Below are 13,804 nucleotides of genomic sequence, written 5' to 3'. Positions count from 1 at the left end.
AGAAGTACTCGCAGGTGTAGCATTGGAGCCTATTGCAACAAAGAAAAAGTACCCGGCGCGAATCCGCACGGATGCAAATACATTTTTAAAATAAACGCCCTTATTGGGAAAAATGTAACGTATAGCGCAAGCTAATAAATAGGACGACTGCTCTTCTCATAGCAACTACGGAATAAAGAGGGATGGGCTGCAGGACCACCACCACCTCCTGCCGGGCGTGTTCATTGGAAGAGCAGAGGAGGAGGCGGAGGAGGGAAAAGTCATGTTTCGAACATTGGCGTCTTCCCAGCTGGCGATCTTTTAGGTATCCAACTCTTCGAACGCCCGCGGGAAAAGCGAAGGTTCTAAGAGTTGCAGCGTTCCAAACTTGGAACGTTGCTATTCGCTGGATCAGGGCTTCGAGAGGATCTCCGCGGACCTTTTTTCTTCCCCTTCCCTTTTTCAATCCCCCGCCCACAGCTCGCAAGTTTATCCAGGGCAAGTTCCCCCCCCCCCCCGCTCAACTTGAACGCTCGCCGCCGCACCTCTCTCACTCTCTCACTGTTCTCCCATTTCGTGCGCGTGTCGATTTGTTTCTTGGGAGGTGTGTTGGGCGTCCCCTGGTTTATCTTTGTCCCTGCTGGGGAATGTGGAAATGGCCGGTGACAACAGTCCTGGAGTCTTCTTATGTTGGCGACGCTTCGAGCTCTTACTGCTAGCGACAGCAGCCACCGGACTATGCAGCGGGGTCTCTGGAGTCAAGAATCCCAGCTGCCACGAAGTCAGGACGGCGTTTCAGATGCGGCAGATCGGTCCCATCAAGCTGGTTCCTGATGTCCCCACAACTGGTCAGTATAATTTTCCCTTCCCACCCTTACACCAGACTCGTCAAAACACCCTCTTCCCCCGTTTAAAAACACACTTAACTCCTGTACTCTACCCCACTTGCGAAGATCTGAAAAGAGAAGGCAAAGCAGAACATCAATCCGGCCAGCCCTTGGATAGGTCTCGGAGACATTAAGTTAGGGCTCCTGGGGGACAGGAGGGGGAAACGACGAGAGTTTAAATGGTGCAGGCAGCGCAGCCCTGAGTGGCAACTCTCCCTTTATCATAATCTTTTGTGCAACTTACTTTGCTTGCGTGGGGTACAGTAGTTTCAAGGCTAATATACAAGGCTGGGTGTGGGTGTCGCGATAACACCCTGGAAAACCTGGCATTGTTTGGGTTCCCGGGGCTAAGGGACCTTGAGCGTACTGGCCCGACGGGTGAGCGCAGGTGTGCAACACAACATAATCAGTTACTCGCGCAAGGACAAACCGTCTGGTCAGTCGCCTTTGGGGAGGCGTAATCCAAAGCGGGAATTGGACTCAGCTGAACCATTCTCCCTTCTTTGCAAACTGGAATAGAGACCTCATTAACAGGACAAGAACGTCCGTAGGAAAGATCGAAAGCGGAGTGTGACTGTTGACCTGATTGGTCTCCGTTGCAATCAAATGTGGGCGAAGGAGTGAGCAATTAATAAAGTACAGACTGGAGTTTCGAAGGAAACGGAATGGGTTATGAAGTTACAGCACATGGATTGGGGTTTTCTTCATTCCCTCCCCGTTAAAAAAACATGAAGCTAGGTGGGCAAAGGTGGGGTTTGAGAGATTTGAGAATGTTAGGGTTGTGGATGGAATGACAGGCTGGTACAGCTGTCAGTGGCATCTGTACTGATTTCTAAATCAAACTGAAGGCAGGAATAAGTAACTTTTTGCCAGTTAAATCCCAAGCTTCTTGTGAGTTTATGCAGTCAAATATGTTTGCGCACACATGCATATTTGCTAACAATCTCGGTGCTGGATGAGACAGTCATATTGATTGATTGATTGATTATCATATTGCTAAGGCTTTCCAACTCAACACAGAGTCTGGGAAGTGCATGGTTATAAACCAATACAAGATATATAAAAGAGACAATAAATATAAAAATAGAGCTTTACAGAGGGAATAACATAGCCCAGGCAGTGTTACACACCAAAAAGGCACACCAGCAGCAATCTATCTGAAAACTTGGGGTAAAAACTTGTTTTTTTAAGACTCTCTATGGGGTTGAAGGGTTGAATTGGTCAGAATGCCACAGGTATGTTCCTTCAAAGGGCAAGTGCCACAACATGTTGTGGATGGAGTCCTATGTAAAGGAAGGGTGGGATATTATTTGTGTTTGAAAGGATGGATAGCTTTGTCAATGTTTCATACCCTATTCAACTATTTTTCCCCACTTGAGTTCATCAAATGGCGGGACAGGAAATGGCTGCATTATGATAGCAATTTTAGATGAGGTACCTTGGCTTGCAAAACAGTGGTTTGGGGCAGCTGAGCATTTAATATTAATTTTAAACATCATATAATTATTTTTGTGTAGTAGAAATCCATGTATTACACAATATTTTTACAGTCCCAAAGTTAATGTCTCTTAATATTTGAGAAAAACCTTTATTTATATTTCAGTGTCCCACTTCTAGCTAACTTATAAATCAGACAATTAAATCATTAACAAAATCCATTTGCTTTAAGATGACATAATTACTTAAGTTACATATACTGTATACAGTATCTTTGAAAATCACCTTTTAAAAACACCATCTATTTAAACTTTATTTTACACACTGGCATATCAGGTTTTCTCATTTATAGTTTATACTGTGTTTTTGCTCTTCACTGAAAAAGAAAATTTTACATATAATTTAATATAACCAAAATATACTTTTGATCGTGAAATAGAGTTATACAGCTGCCTTATTGTTTATCTTGTTCTATGAATTTTATGAATCTCTAGATATTATTTGGCCAAAAAGTTGCATGTGTTGACTACTTGTGGGTATATGGGTGTGAAAACCCACATGCAGTCCTTCACCAACATGTGGTCTTCACAAACCTCATGTTCTTCACCAAGCTTGCTAGAAACAGAATTGCTGTGGACTGAAGATTAAAGAACTGATAAACTTCTCCCTATTCTTTTTGGGTGCCTTTTTATGATATACTGGACCATAGCAATAGTCATTCTTACCTCATAGTTTCTTTCAAAGAACCCCTATAATTTCTGCTAGATGTTCTCTTACCCTTTAACTTTACCCCAAAGTAGAGGCAGTATTTGTTAATTTATTTATTTACTTACTTTGCATAATGTCTTTTCCTCCCTCTGTGTGGCAATTTTAGATCCAGGCCACAGAAAATGGATGAACAGAAAAGCTGTTCTCCAGATGTGCTTGGAATATAAGTTTCAAAATGAATATGGGAGTTTTCACACATCTGCTCCTAAAAAGAGAGAGCAGGTGACTGATTGAGACTGATAAGCATTCTCTCTGTCATTCCATTCAAAGGTGGAGGGAGACCAAAGCAGAATCAATTACCTTCCCTCAAATTGTAGATAGGACAGAAGTGTGGAATTTTTCAGTTTTTCCCTGCCTTATTGCCCTTTAATAGCCTGATAGAAAAGTCATTATAGGAGCTTCCTTCAGGTGAGTCTATAGGCACAGAATGAGAAACACAACCGAGGATACAACCGAAGAGGGAAGAGGTCAGCTGCTACTTCCATAAGCAGTTGATTCAGGTTGCTTTTACCCGCTCATGCTGCAGTTAGGATTAGGCCATCTAGAGAGTGGGCAGAAATTGTTTTTGGCTCCCCAATATTGTATGTCTATTCCACTAAAGTAAACCTCCCCGCCCCTCTCTCTCTCCCTCCTCCCTTCTGTTTGTGTGTATGTGTGTGTGTGTGTGTGTGTGTGAGAGAGAGAGATTTAGGAGCAGCTGCTATCTCATTCAGTCCCCCTTCACATGGGCAGCTACATGAAGATAGCTTTTCTTTCCATCATTACCTACTTTTCATGGACACAAGAGGAGCAGTTGGTTGGTGTCACATTCCTTAGGATCTGAATGGATGACATAGTCATGCTGCGCTTGGCACAAACTGGTGATGCCTGGGTCAAGGACAGATGCACTGATTCAAGTCATTAGGTATTTCATATCATTTAATTGCTTTATCTAAAACATAAATCTCTCTCTTATGTTACCCTTGACCGATGGGGAGCAAAGAAGAAACAAAAATTCAAATAATGTGTTTAAGCCGAAAGAAGGATTCGATCCTCTTGAAGCATATCAACTGTTTTGAAGGAAACAGGAATCTAGACAGGCTTCTCCTATCCTTTTATGAATTCCAAATGTAAATGTATAAAACATTTTTTCCAGAAACACTTCTTGTTTTATGGGGCAACTCAGTAAAGTGAGTCCCTTGGATTGCAAGGCAATCAAACCTGTCAGTCCTAGAAGAGACCAAGCCTGACTGCTCTTTAGAACAGGAGTCTCCAACCTTGGCAACTTTAAGCTAGGCAGACTTCAACTCCCAGAATTCCCCATGTAGCTGGCTGGGGAATTCTGGGAGTTGAAGTCCACCTGGCTTTAAGTTGCCAAGGTTGGAGACCCCTTGCTTTAGAAGGCCAGATCCTGAAGATGAAACTCAAATACTTTGGCCACCTAATGAGAAGGAAGGACTCACTGGAGAAGAGTCTAATGCTGGGAAAGATTGAGGGCAAAAGAAGAAGGGGACGACAGAGAATGAGGTGGCTGGATGGGGTCACTGAAGCAGTAGGTGTGAGCTTAAATGGACTCCAGAAGATGGTAGAGGACAGGAAGGCCTGGAGGAACGTTGTCCATGGGGTCACGATGGGTCGGACACAACTTCACGACTAACAACAACAACAAACTGAAAGGCAGAGTAGCACTGAAACTGAGTATGTGTTTTCCTGAAAGGTTATAAGTACTCTGCACAGTTCCTTTTGTTAGCTAAACCCTGTAGCAGACAAGTATCTGCATTCTAATCCAAACTATGAGGAAATCTCTTTCTGACAACCCAGGGCACAGAAAAATGAGTCTGTTGCCTCAGCAAATGAGATCGTTGTGATCGCTTGGTGCAGGGAGAAATAAATGCAGAGTCAAATGATTCTGAATTGCAAGCCTGGGGAGTTCTTGGAGTCGTGCCAAGAAAGAATTTAATCCAGACCACTTTGTTGCAAGAGCCATGGAAAGTGGTGGTGGTGGGAGGATTATAACATCAGTTTTAACTCAATCACAGGTGGACCATAGTAAAGCACATTTTGTAGAAAAGTTGGCCGATTCTTTTTCACATCAAAAAATAGCAGCTTTGCCTTTTAATGCAAGTGTGCAATTGCACAGTTATCAAATATATTTTTGCTAGAATTGATATTATGTTTTATCATGATGGTTCTGTTGTCTTTGGATTTATATTATGGCATATGAAATTGAAGGTAGGAATGTTTTTTCTCACTACATGAAAGTTATGTACGGAATGTCTTTTGGCAACTGAATCAAAGTTAATCCCACAAATTTATACACTTTTTAAAAAATTCAGTGAGTATTTATTAAATTTTTGAAGGAAGAAATCAAGGAACTTTAATTTGCAAATACAAAGATTAACTATATTAGAAATAAACTTCAACTAGCTATAATAGAGAAGGGGAAAATAGTTCTCTGACATGAACCTGGGATTTGTGAAGAAAAAGGCTAGCTTCCAAACAATTAAAATTTCAAAATCCATGCTGTAGTGAAATAGTGGAATAATCTATAATAACTGCATGAAATAACTTTTATATTTTCACCCCACCCTATCCCACTAAGTAACAGCTGCACTTTTATTGCATGAGCAGGCCTTCTCTAAAATGTCTTAAGAGTTGTTGAACATTCATATCGCACCAGGGTAAAATAAAACTGTTCAGAGGCGAGTCCTGGTTCTTTTTACAGTAAAATTCACTTTTAAGTAAACGTGAATAGGATTACAGGTCTGGTGTTTTATCAGGGTGTGGGGGTTTTAGGTTTCTTGGAATTTTGGCTTCATGCTCTTCTTTGCTTGAGTACTTCTGGGAAATGCTCAAAAGAGATAAAGAAGACAACAGTTTAGAATAACTAGGCATCAGTAAAGAAGGAAGAATAATGTTCATGGTGGTGCCAAAGCTGTTATTCTGTAAATATTTATAATACTGATGCAACCTGTCTATTCAAAATTCTCTATCGTCCTGGTGCATTTTTGACATTCAAGTTCTATTTCTCAGCAGAAAAATATGGTAGTATGAGTATTCATAACAATAATTTCATTCTCTCTCTCTCTCTCTCTGTGTGTGTGTGTGCGCGTGCGTGTGTGTGTGTGAGAGAGAGAGAGAGAACACATCCTGGAGTACATCAGTAAGATGGCACCCGAAGATCAGTGCTGAGGGAATGTCTAAAACAGCAGTAGACATGGGAGAAAGATCATACAAATGAAGTGCAGTAGCAAGACAAGACTCTGCATGGGATAGCTGAGGTGGTAGTGCTGGAAAGGGCTGGATTAAAAGACAGCACTGAGGAGCTGCTCAAAGCACAAGAACAGGCACCAAGCCCTAGATCCATAGAAGCAAGAGTCTAGCACACTAGGCAAGACCCAAGGTACAGACTGTGCAGAGAGGCCTCAGAGGTAATCCAACACATAATGGTAGGCTTTAAGTTGCAGGCAGGAACAGCATATATTGAGTGGCACAATCAAGTAGCTGGCATTGTGTACAGGAACATCTGCAAATATATGGGGTAGGCCCTCAGAAGTCCAGATGGAAGATTCCATCCAAGATTGTGGAGAATAACAGGGCTAAGATCCTGTGGGATTTCCAGATCCATGCTGCAGGTAAGTACTGGCCAATCAACCAGACATCATGGCAGTAGACAAAAAGCAGAAGACAGTGGTGATGATAGATGTACTGGTGCCAAGTGATAGCACCATCAGGAAGGAATATAAAAAGCTGGAAAAGTGCCAGGGCCTGAAGGAGGAATTAGAGAAGTTGCTGAAAGTAAAGCCCAAACTGGTCCTAATGGTAGTAAGAACACTTGAAGCTGTGAGTCATAAAAGCTAGGAAAGTGTTCCAGTAAATTCAGATCAACAGTAGAGCTCTCTGTCCAAAAAAGCTTTTGCGAGAAGAACTAAGATAACTGCACACAAGTCTCAAACTTCCAGGCCTCTGACAAAGGATCCAGTATTGAGGAAAACACATAGCATCCATCGGGATAAGAAGGGAATTTCTGGGGAAATGACTTGTACTTTTATTTCAGGACCAGACTATTATCTGGAATACTCAGAATGACTAAACATTCAAATAGCATCAGTATTCTGCCTGTCCTGTACAAATACTGTACAAAGGCAGACAGATAAACTCCGCAAAGCATCCATACAAAGCCTCTTTTTTTGGTTCATCAGGCATCCTTATCAACTCACAGTTATGATGAGGTTCTTCTTAATGTCCAATCCTTTGCATATCTGCATTATAGTGTAGGAAGATAATAAACTCTCATCCCCCATGATGATGATGATTGAAGCAGCTGCATGGTAATGGCTTCAGGCAAGAGTGAGGGAGCCTCCCCCAACCCAACAAGGGTCAATTTAGTGACTAATCAGGATTACAGGTGTGACCACATGACATGGACTACATTTCCCAGGATATCTTCACTACATTTACCATGATGCATTCCCTTAAGGGGACAGCTCTCAAATCCTAACTAACTATCCCAAATCCCATTAACTCTAAACTGTCTGGACAGCACAATCAGTGCATTTGTGTGTATCAGTATGTGTTGTATTAAATGCGTTTGTGAATACAGTTGCAAAGAATAATACATATAAAACCCATCCACTGCCCTTGTTTGTTTGAGTTCACAGGTTAAGTGCTTATCCTTCAAATTCTGAAAGTATGTAATCTGGCAGAAGCATTTTTGAAATATATTCTGAAGCAGTTGGTACTTGCTCTTATTCTGGGTGATACTGTGATTTTTATGGAAAGTTGTTAGGGGTTCAGAATGTTATTGAGGATTTGAATGTTTTGAACATCTTCACTGAGAAAGCATTCACATCTAAGGAAGCAAGTGACCCCTGTCCATCCTGTAGCTTTGTAAAAGATATGTCTGCTGATGCTCTTGTCACAATCGAGACTGCTGCATCACTGTCCTCTTTTATGTTAGTTTCAAAGTTGGATGCAGGAAAGTCATGGACTTGCTCAGTTACAGCTGGGAGTTGTAGCCTGGTGGCCAAGTAGTACATAGTCCTAATGAGAAGATGAGAATTGTACAAAGGAAGTGAAGGCTCTCTATAAGGATCAGAGTTTTTCTATGGTGGCTTGACTGGTATTCATATCAGCATCATTTTGATGCCATGTGAAGACTTTTATATTTTCCAGACTTTTTAATAGGCTTGTAAATGACTGCTGTTAATAGGTTTTTAAATGACTGATGTTGTTTACACAGTGTTTTTCTTTTTGCCTTCCTTTTATTTTGATTCAGATTGCATTGATTTTATATGTGTTTTATTGCAAACTACTCAGACAACTTTTGCTATTAGGTAGTTTAAAAAATAAAATAAAATAATAAAACAGAAATCTCAGTATTAGTGGGTTTTTTGTTTGTTAATCTAGTATAGATGACAGACATAAAAGCTTAGATTTGTTTTTGACTCACTGTGGTTTGCTTTACTGAATAAAACTAAAGTTCTCCTCCTGACTTAATATTAACTGTATGTTTGTGTCTTCTGTATTTCCTATTCAATTATTCCCATCTGTCTTAATCTAGAGTCTTTGTATTGCTTTTATAGAAGTTTATAATTCTTCTCTACTGTACATTTTTATTCCTAGTCACAAATTTATAATTATCTATCTTGACTATTCCCTAATTCTTGGATACTTTCTTATTTCCCCAAGTCTTCAGCTCTTATGGCCAAACTCAGTCCATTTACATTTGAAAAACCTTTTACTTCTACTCTCCTGACATGTAATGGAACCTTTCTTCTCACCATTCATAGTCTTCTAGACCTGGAGTTAGTTTGTAAAATTTCATGCCTGGGCTGCTGCAGCGGGATTATTTTTTGGCTCTTTCAGCATGTCTTGTCTGTTAGATAACAGCTCCAATGATTGCCCTTCCTTGGGTTCTGAATCTGCCATTTAGTGCTTATCTTTGAACCAGAGGCTTTTCCCTAGTATCTCTGCAGTTTTCCAGGTTCAACTTCACTGTTTCACCTGCATTGGGTTTCTAATCCAGTTCATGGTACATGTTCTCCGATTAAAGAGAAGGGAGAGCTGTTTTAAATCTGTTTTCCATTGAAAGAGGGAGCCCTCTAACTCTTGATTCCCCCACAATCAGAAACAGCAATCTTCCCTATCAAAGCTAATGTTGATTTCTATAACACTTAAACTGTCCACTCAACAGAGGTGGTATTCAGTAGGTTCTGACCAGTTCTGGAGAACTGGTGGCGGAAATTTTGAGTAGTTCAGAGAACCTGTAAATACCACCTCTGACTGGCCCCGCCGCCATCTATTCTCTGTCTCCCAAGTCCCAGCTGATCAGCTGGGTCTTCTTTTGTTGCCCTGCACAGGAGAGCATAGCTGGAAAGCAGGTTAGTGGGGTGGGAATGGGATTTTGCAGTAACCTTCCCCTGCCATGCCCACCAAGCCATGCCACCCCCACCAAGCCAAGCCACCTCCACCAAGCCATCCCCACAAAACCGGTAGTAAAAAAATTTGAATTCCACCACTGCCACTCAGTATAAAAAATGGTGGTTTTTATGATGTAAGCTCTTTTCAGTCTTGTTTTACAGCAGCAGCATTACAGGAAATTACATAATACATAATGCATATATGCCTATAACATTAGAATAGTGTCTATTCTTAGATAAAGATTGTCTGTGAACTTAAAAATGCATAAAATAATTTCACCACATGCAGATGAACTTTTTATTACTTTGGAATAAAATAGAACACCTGCTACTTTTCTTGATGAGTTCCTATAGTATCATAGGAGCATGGCCTTGTCATTCCAGGACTTTGATTTACTGTATCAGATTTAGCCTGTGGGGCTTTTTTGTACTGAAAATATCTTTCCCTTGCTCAAGTTGTCATAGTATTTCCATAGCATTATAGTTTATGTAATTTCCCTTCCTGTTTGATGTATTCAGATGAGAGCCCAGCCCTGATTGTCGTTTGTAACTTCCTACCCAATGTTAGGACATTACAGCATTTTCATAAGGCATATATAAAGCATCAAAGCTGGTGCTTTGCAACACATGGAAGCATGAATCAAGGACTTTTCTTCAAATTGTTAAACGGTCTGATGTATTTTGTAAGGCACACATGGAAGCTTCTGAAATGCAAAAGATACCCTGCTCTTGCACATCTATACAATGAATTCATAAAAGATGCTTTGCAAACCGCACTGTTTGAGTGAAGGGTTCCTTCTTGCTTGGTTGCTTTCAAGATTGTCTAGCTTGTATGTATGTGCATGCATAGGCAACATTTCTGCTGGTATTGGCAGTGGGTCATTTCTACATTTGTATACACATGTCCAGACAGTGGAGGAAAGCCTTTGAAGCAGTTCTGTCAGCCTGTCAAAAGAGGTGGTTACTCCAAGGAGAGATGCTTTGCTTGTGCTAATAGGATTTGTGAAACACTCCTTTTGATTGCTTTGCACACCCCTAAATGTTATGTCAGCAGAAAGTTATATATCACCATGGCAAGGGATGGTTTCAGAGGATTCATTACTATGGAAATTAGAAAAAGGGGATTTCAGATCAGAAGATGATTTAAAGTTCAGAACTTAACCTTTTGATTTTAGGATTAAATCACACAGCAAACTAAGAAATGAGCAATCCACCTTTTTCTTTGTTTCTCATAATTGTCCATAGCAAAAGTTGCTTAATACTTCATGATGAGAGAAATTGGATTCAAATTCACTCAACATTTGCTTTTTTGACAGAAAATATTATAATTATTCCTTTTTATTAATAGATTGCTTGAAGCATATACTGTATTTATCCCATTTTGAGATATGGGAAAAATGCATGCTTTTTGTTATATGTTGTGCCAGCTTTGGCATAAGAAATAGATATTGGTCCTCTATGATAGTATCAGTGATTGTTTAGTCCTCCTCTGCCTTGTTTCTCATATAAAACCCTATTAACAAATCTATACTGTTGCTCTCTTGTTAACAAAACAGTTTTGTTTTCTGTCCCTCTACAGTTGCTGACGTTCATACTATCTCCACCTATTAGCTGTTAGAACATACGCTAATTTATAATGGGTTACCAGCAGTTTTAATTAGTGATTTCATCAAAGTAAAGAATCAAAACTCAGACAGTGTTGGGTGACAATCCCTGTCATATAAAAAATGTTACATTGCTGTACCAGATATGACATATTACATAATCCCATCAAGAAAGGCTGAAGTCCTAAAGCTCATGATTAATATAACCCTTCACTTGCAATGACCTCGTGTCACCTATTTTATTTATTTATTTATTTGATTTGTCAATTGCTTACAAGATAATAGGTATAAGTATATACATAGTTATGAATACATGAAATGGGTACATATAAGAAAAATAAAAGAAACAATAGGACAGGGATGGTAGGCACGCTGGTGCGCTTATGCACGCCCCCTACAGACCTCTTAGGAAAAGGGTGAGGTCAATAGTAGACAATCTAAGGTTAAAGTTTTTGGGGTTTGGGGAAGAAACTAAAGAGTCAGGTAGAGTATTCCAGACATTGACCACTCTGTTGCTGAAGTCGTATTTCCTGCAATCAAGTTTGATGCGGTTAACTTTGAGTTTGTATCTATTATGTGCTCTTGTGTTGTTATGGTTGAAGCTGAAGTATTCATTGACAGGTAGGACATTGCAATGTATGATTTTATATACCATACTTAGATCAGACCGAAGATGGCATAATTCAAGGTTTTCTAGGTCTAGAATTTCGAGTCTGGTGGCATAAGGTATTCTACAATAAGTAGAGGAGTGGAGAACTGTTCTTGTGAAATATTTCTGGACTTTCTCAACTGTGCTAATATCAGATAAGTAATTTGGGTTCCAGACCGATGAACTGTATTCGAGTATTGGTCTAGCAAATGTTTTGTATGCTCTAGTTAGTAGTGTGATATTACCAGAGAAAAAGCTACGTAGGATTAGGTTAACAATTCTTAATGCCTTTTTGGCTAGGTAGTTACAGTGGGCTCTAGCACTTAGATCATTAGAGATGAGTATTTCAAGGTCCTTTACAGAGCTTGGATCATCAACAAGATCTTGACTATTCAGCTTGTATTTTATTTTCTGATTTTTTTTGCCAACATGTAAGACAGAGCATTTATTTGTTGAGATTTGAAGTTGCCATTTGTTTGACCATTCTGATACATAGTCAAGATCTTTTTGAAGGGTAGCAGTATTGTCTGTGGTATTGAACAGCTTTACATCATCAGCGAAGAGAATGCAGTTGCTCTTAATATGATCACAGAGGTCATTTATGTAGAGTATGAAGAGAGTTGGTCCTAGAACACTGCCTTGGGGGACACCACTATTGACAGGTACAGAATTTGATAGGGCACTCCCAATTTTGACCATTTGTTGTCTGTTTGACAGGAATGCTTCTATCTAGTTATGCAGGTGTCCAGAGATACCATAAGATTTTAGTTTTAGGAGTAGTTTGTCGTGTACCACTGAATCAAAGGCTTTACAGAAGTCTATGTAGATTGCATCTATTGCTTTGCCCTGATTGAGTTGTGTAGTCCATATGTTTTTGCAGTGTAAGTTTTTGCAGATTACAGGATAGTTTTTTCCTGAAACCAAATTGTTTATTGGAGAGTAGGTTGTTTGTCTCTAAGTGGAGGATAATGGATTGGTTAATAATTGATTCCATGACTTTACAGGTGACGCAGCATAAGGAGATTGATCTGTAATTTTCAACTAGGCTGGGGTCTCCCTTTTTGAAGATGGGGATGACCGTGGCTTGTGACCATAGGTTAGGCAAGGAGCTGGTCCTGAAAGATTTTTCAAAGATTATGCTTAGAGGTTCAGCTATGGCAGTGGATGGCTTTTTTAAGAAGTAGGCACATATTCCATCCGGTCCAATAGATAGAGATGGTTTTAGATTGCGTAGTGCTTTTTCAACATTGTCTTCTGTAAAATCAGTATGTATTAGATCATTGTAGTTGTCTGTGGTTTGGCTAGGAAATACTGGGCATGATCCATTGCTGTTTACAAATACTGAGCCGAAGAATGTGTTAAAGATGTTGGCTTTAATGGTGTCATCGTTGCAGTCTTTACCATTAGGTCATATCAGGGGTGGAATGGACCTTGAGTCTTTTAGTTTGTTGTTTACAAAATTGTAAAAAGTGAGGGTGGAATTGGTGCATAGAAGGTTTTCCTCTTGTTTAATGTGATAATTGGTGCATTCAGTCTTTATCTGGTGGCATAAATTTTTGTATCGGCTTTTGAAATTGGCAACGTGACCAGATTTGTTTTTCCGCCAGAGTGATCTCTTTTTGGATTGAAGTTCCCTTATTGTTATGGGTAATCTGTTTTTTTTTGTTTTGGGAGTTGTTGTTGGTACATATAGTTTGATGACTCTTTTGACTTCAAGTAAAAATATGTTGTAATGGTCTTCAACAGTATTGCATCCAGTGAATAGAGATTGCCAATCAAGGGATGAGAGATCGTTGTATATAAGATCATAGTTGACTTTTTTGAAGTTCTAATTGGGGATTACGTCATTGTGATGATTTTTGTGTGGGCGTATGTTGAGACAAAAGTCAATCATATTGTGGTCACTGCTGGAAAAGGGTTCTTTAGTTTGTATTCCGTAAATTAAATTCAAACTATTGCAGAAGATAAGATCGAGGCAGTTGTTTAGTCTAGTGTTGTTGGTTACTAGTTGTTCCAAGTCCCAGATTTGTAACAGCATTGTAGAAGGTTGCGTGTATGGGTTCAGTTGTACATTCATTT

The 13,804-nt window shown here is 39.8% G+C and overlaps 1 protein-coding gene across 2 annotated transcripts in view; it reads left to right on the top strand.

The window, feature by feature from the left end:
* Positions 1-493: 493 nt before the first annotated feature.
* The window catches only part of LOC113412923 (glypican-5-like), a 355,203-nt gene continuing 341,892 nt past the window's right edge, over positions 494-13,804 (top strand). For both annotated transcript variants that reach the window (XM_087964977.1, XM_087964976.1), the window contains exon 1: positions 494-827. In XM_087964977.1, coding sequence (XP_087821103.1) covers positions 635-827 — 193 coding nt within the window. In that variant the 5' untranslated portion in view covers positions 494-634. The remainder of the gene's footprint in view (positions 828-13,804) is intronic.

This window comes from Notechis scutatus, chromosome 4 (assembly GCF_049901735.1).
Source record: "Notechis scutatus isolate UNSWTSFEM ecotype Mainland chromosome 4, rNotScu1.2, whole genome shotgun sequence".
NCBI lineage: Eukaryota > Metazoa > Chordata > Lepidosauria > Squamata > Elapidae > Notechis > Notechis scutatus.
The sequence above is the reverse complement of the archived record's forward strand: the minus strand, read 5'-3'. Positions and strand labels throughout refer to the sequence as shown.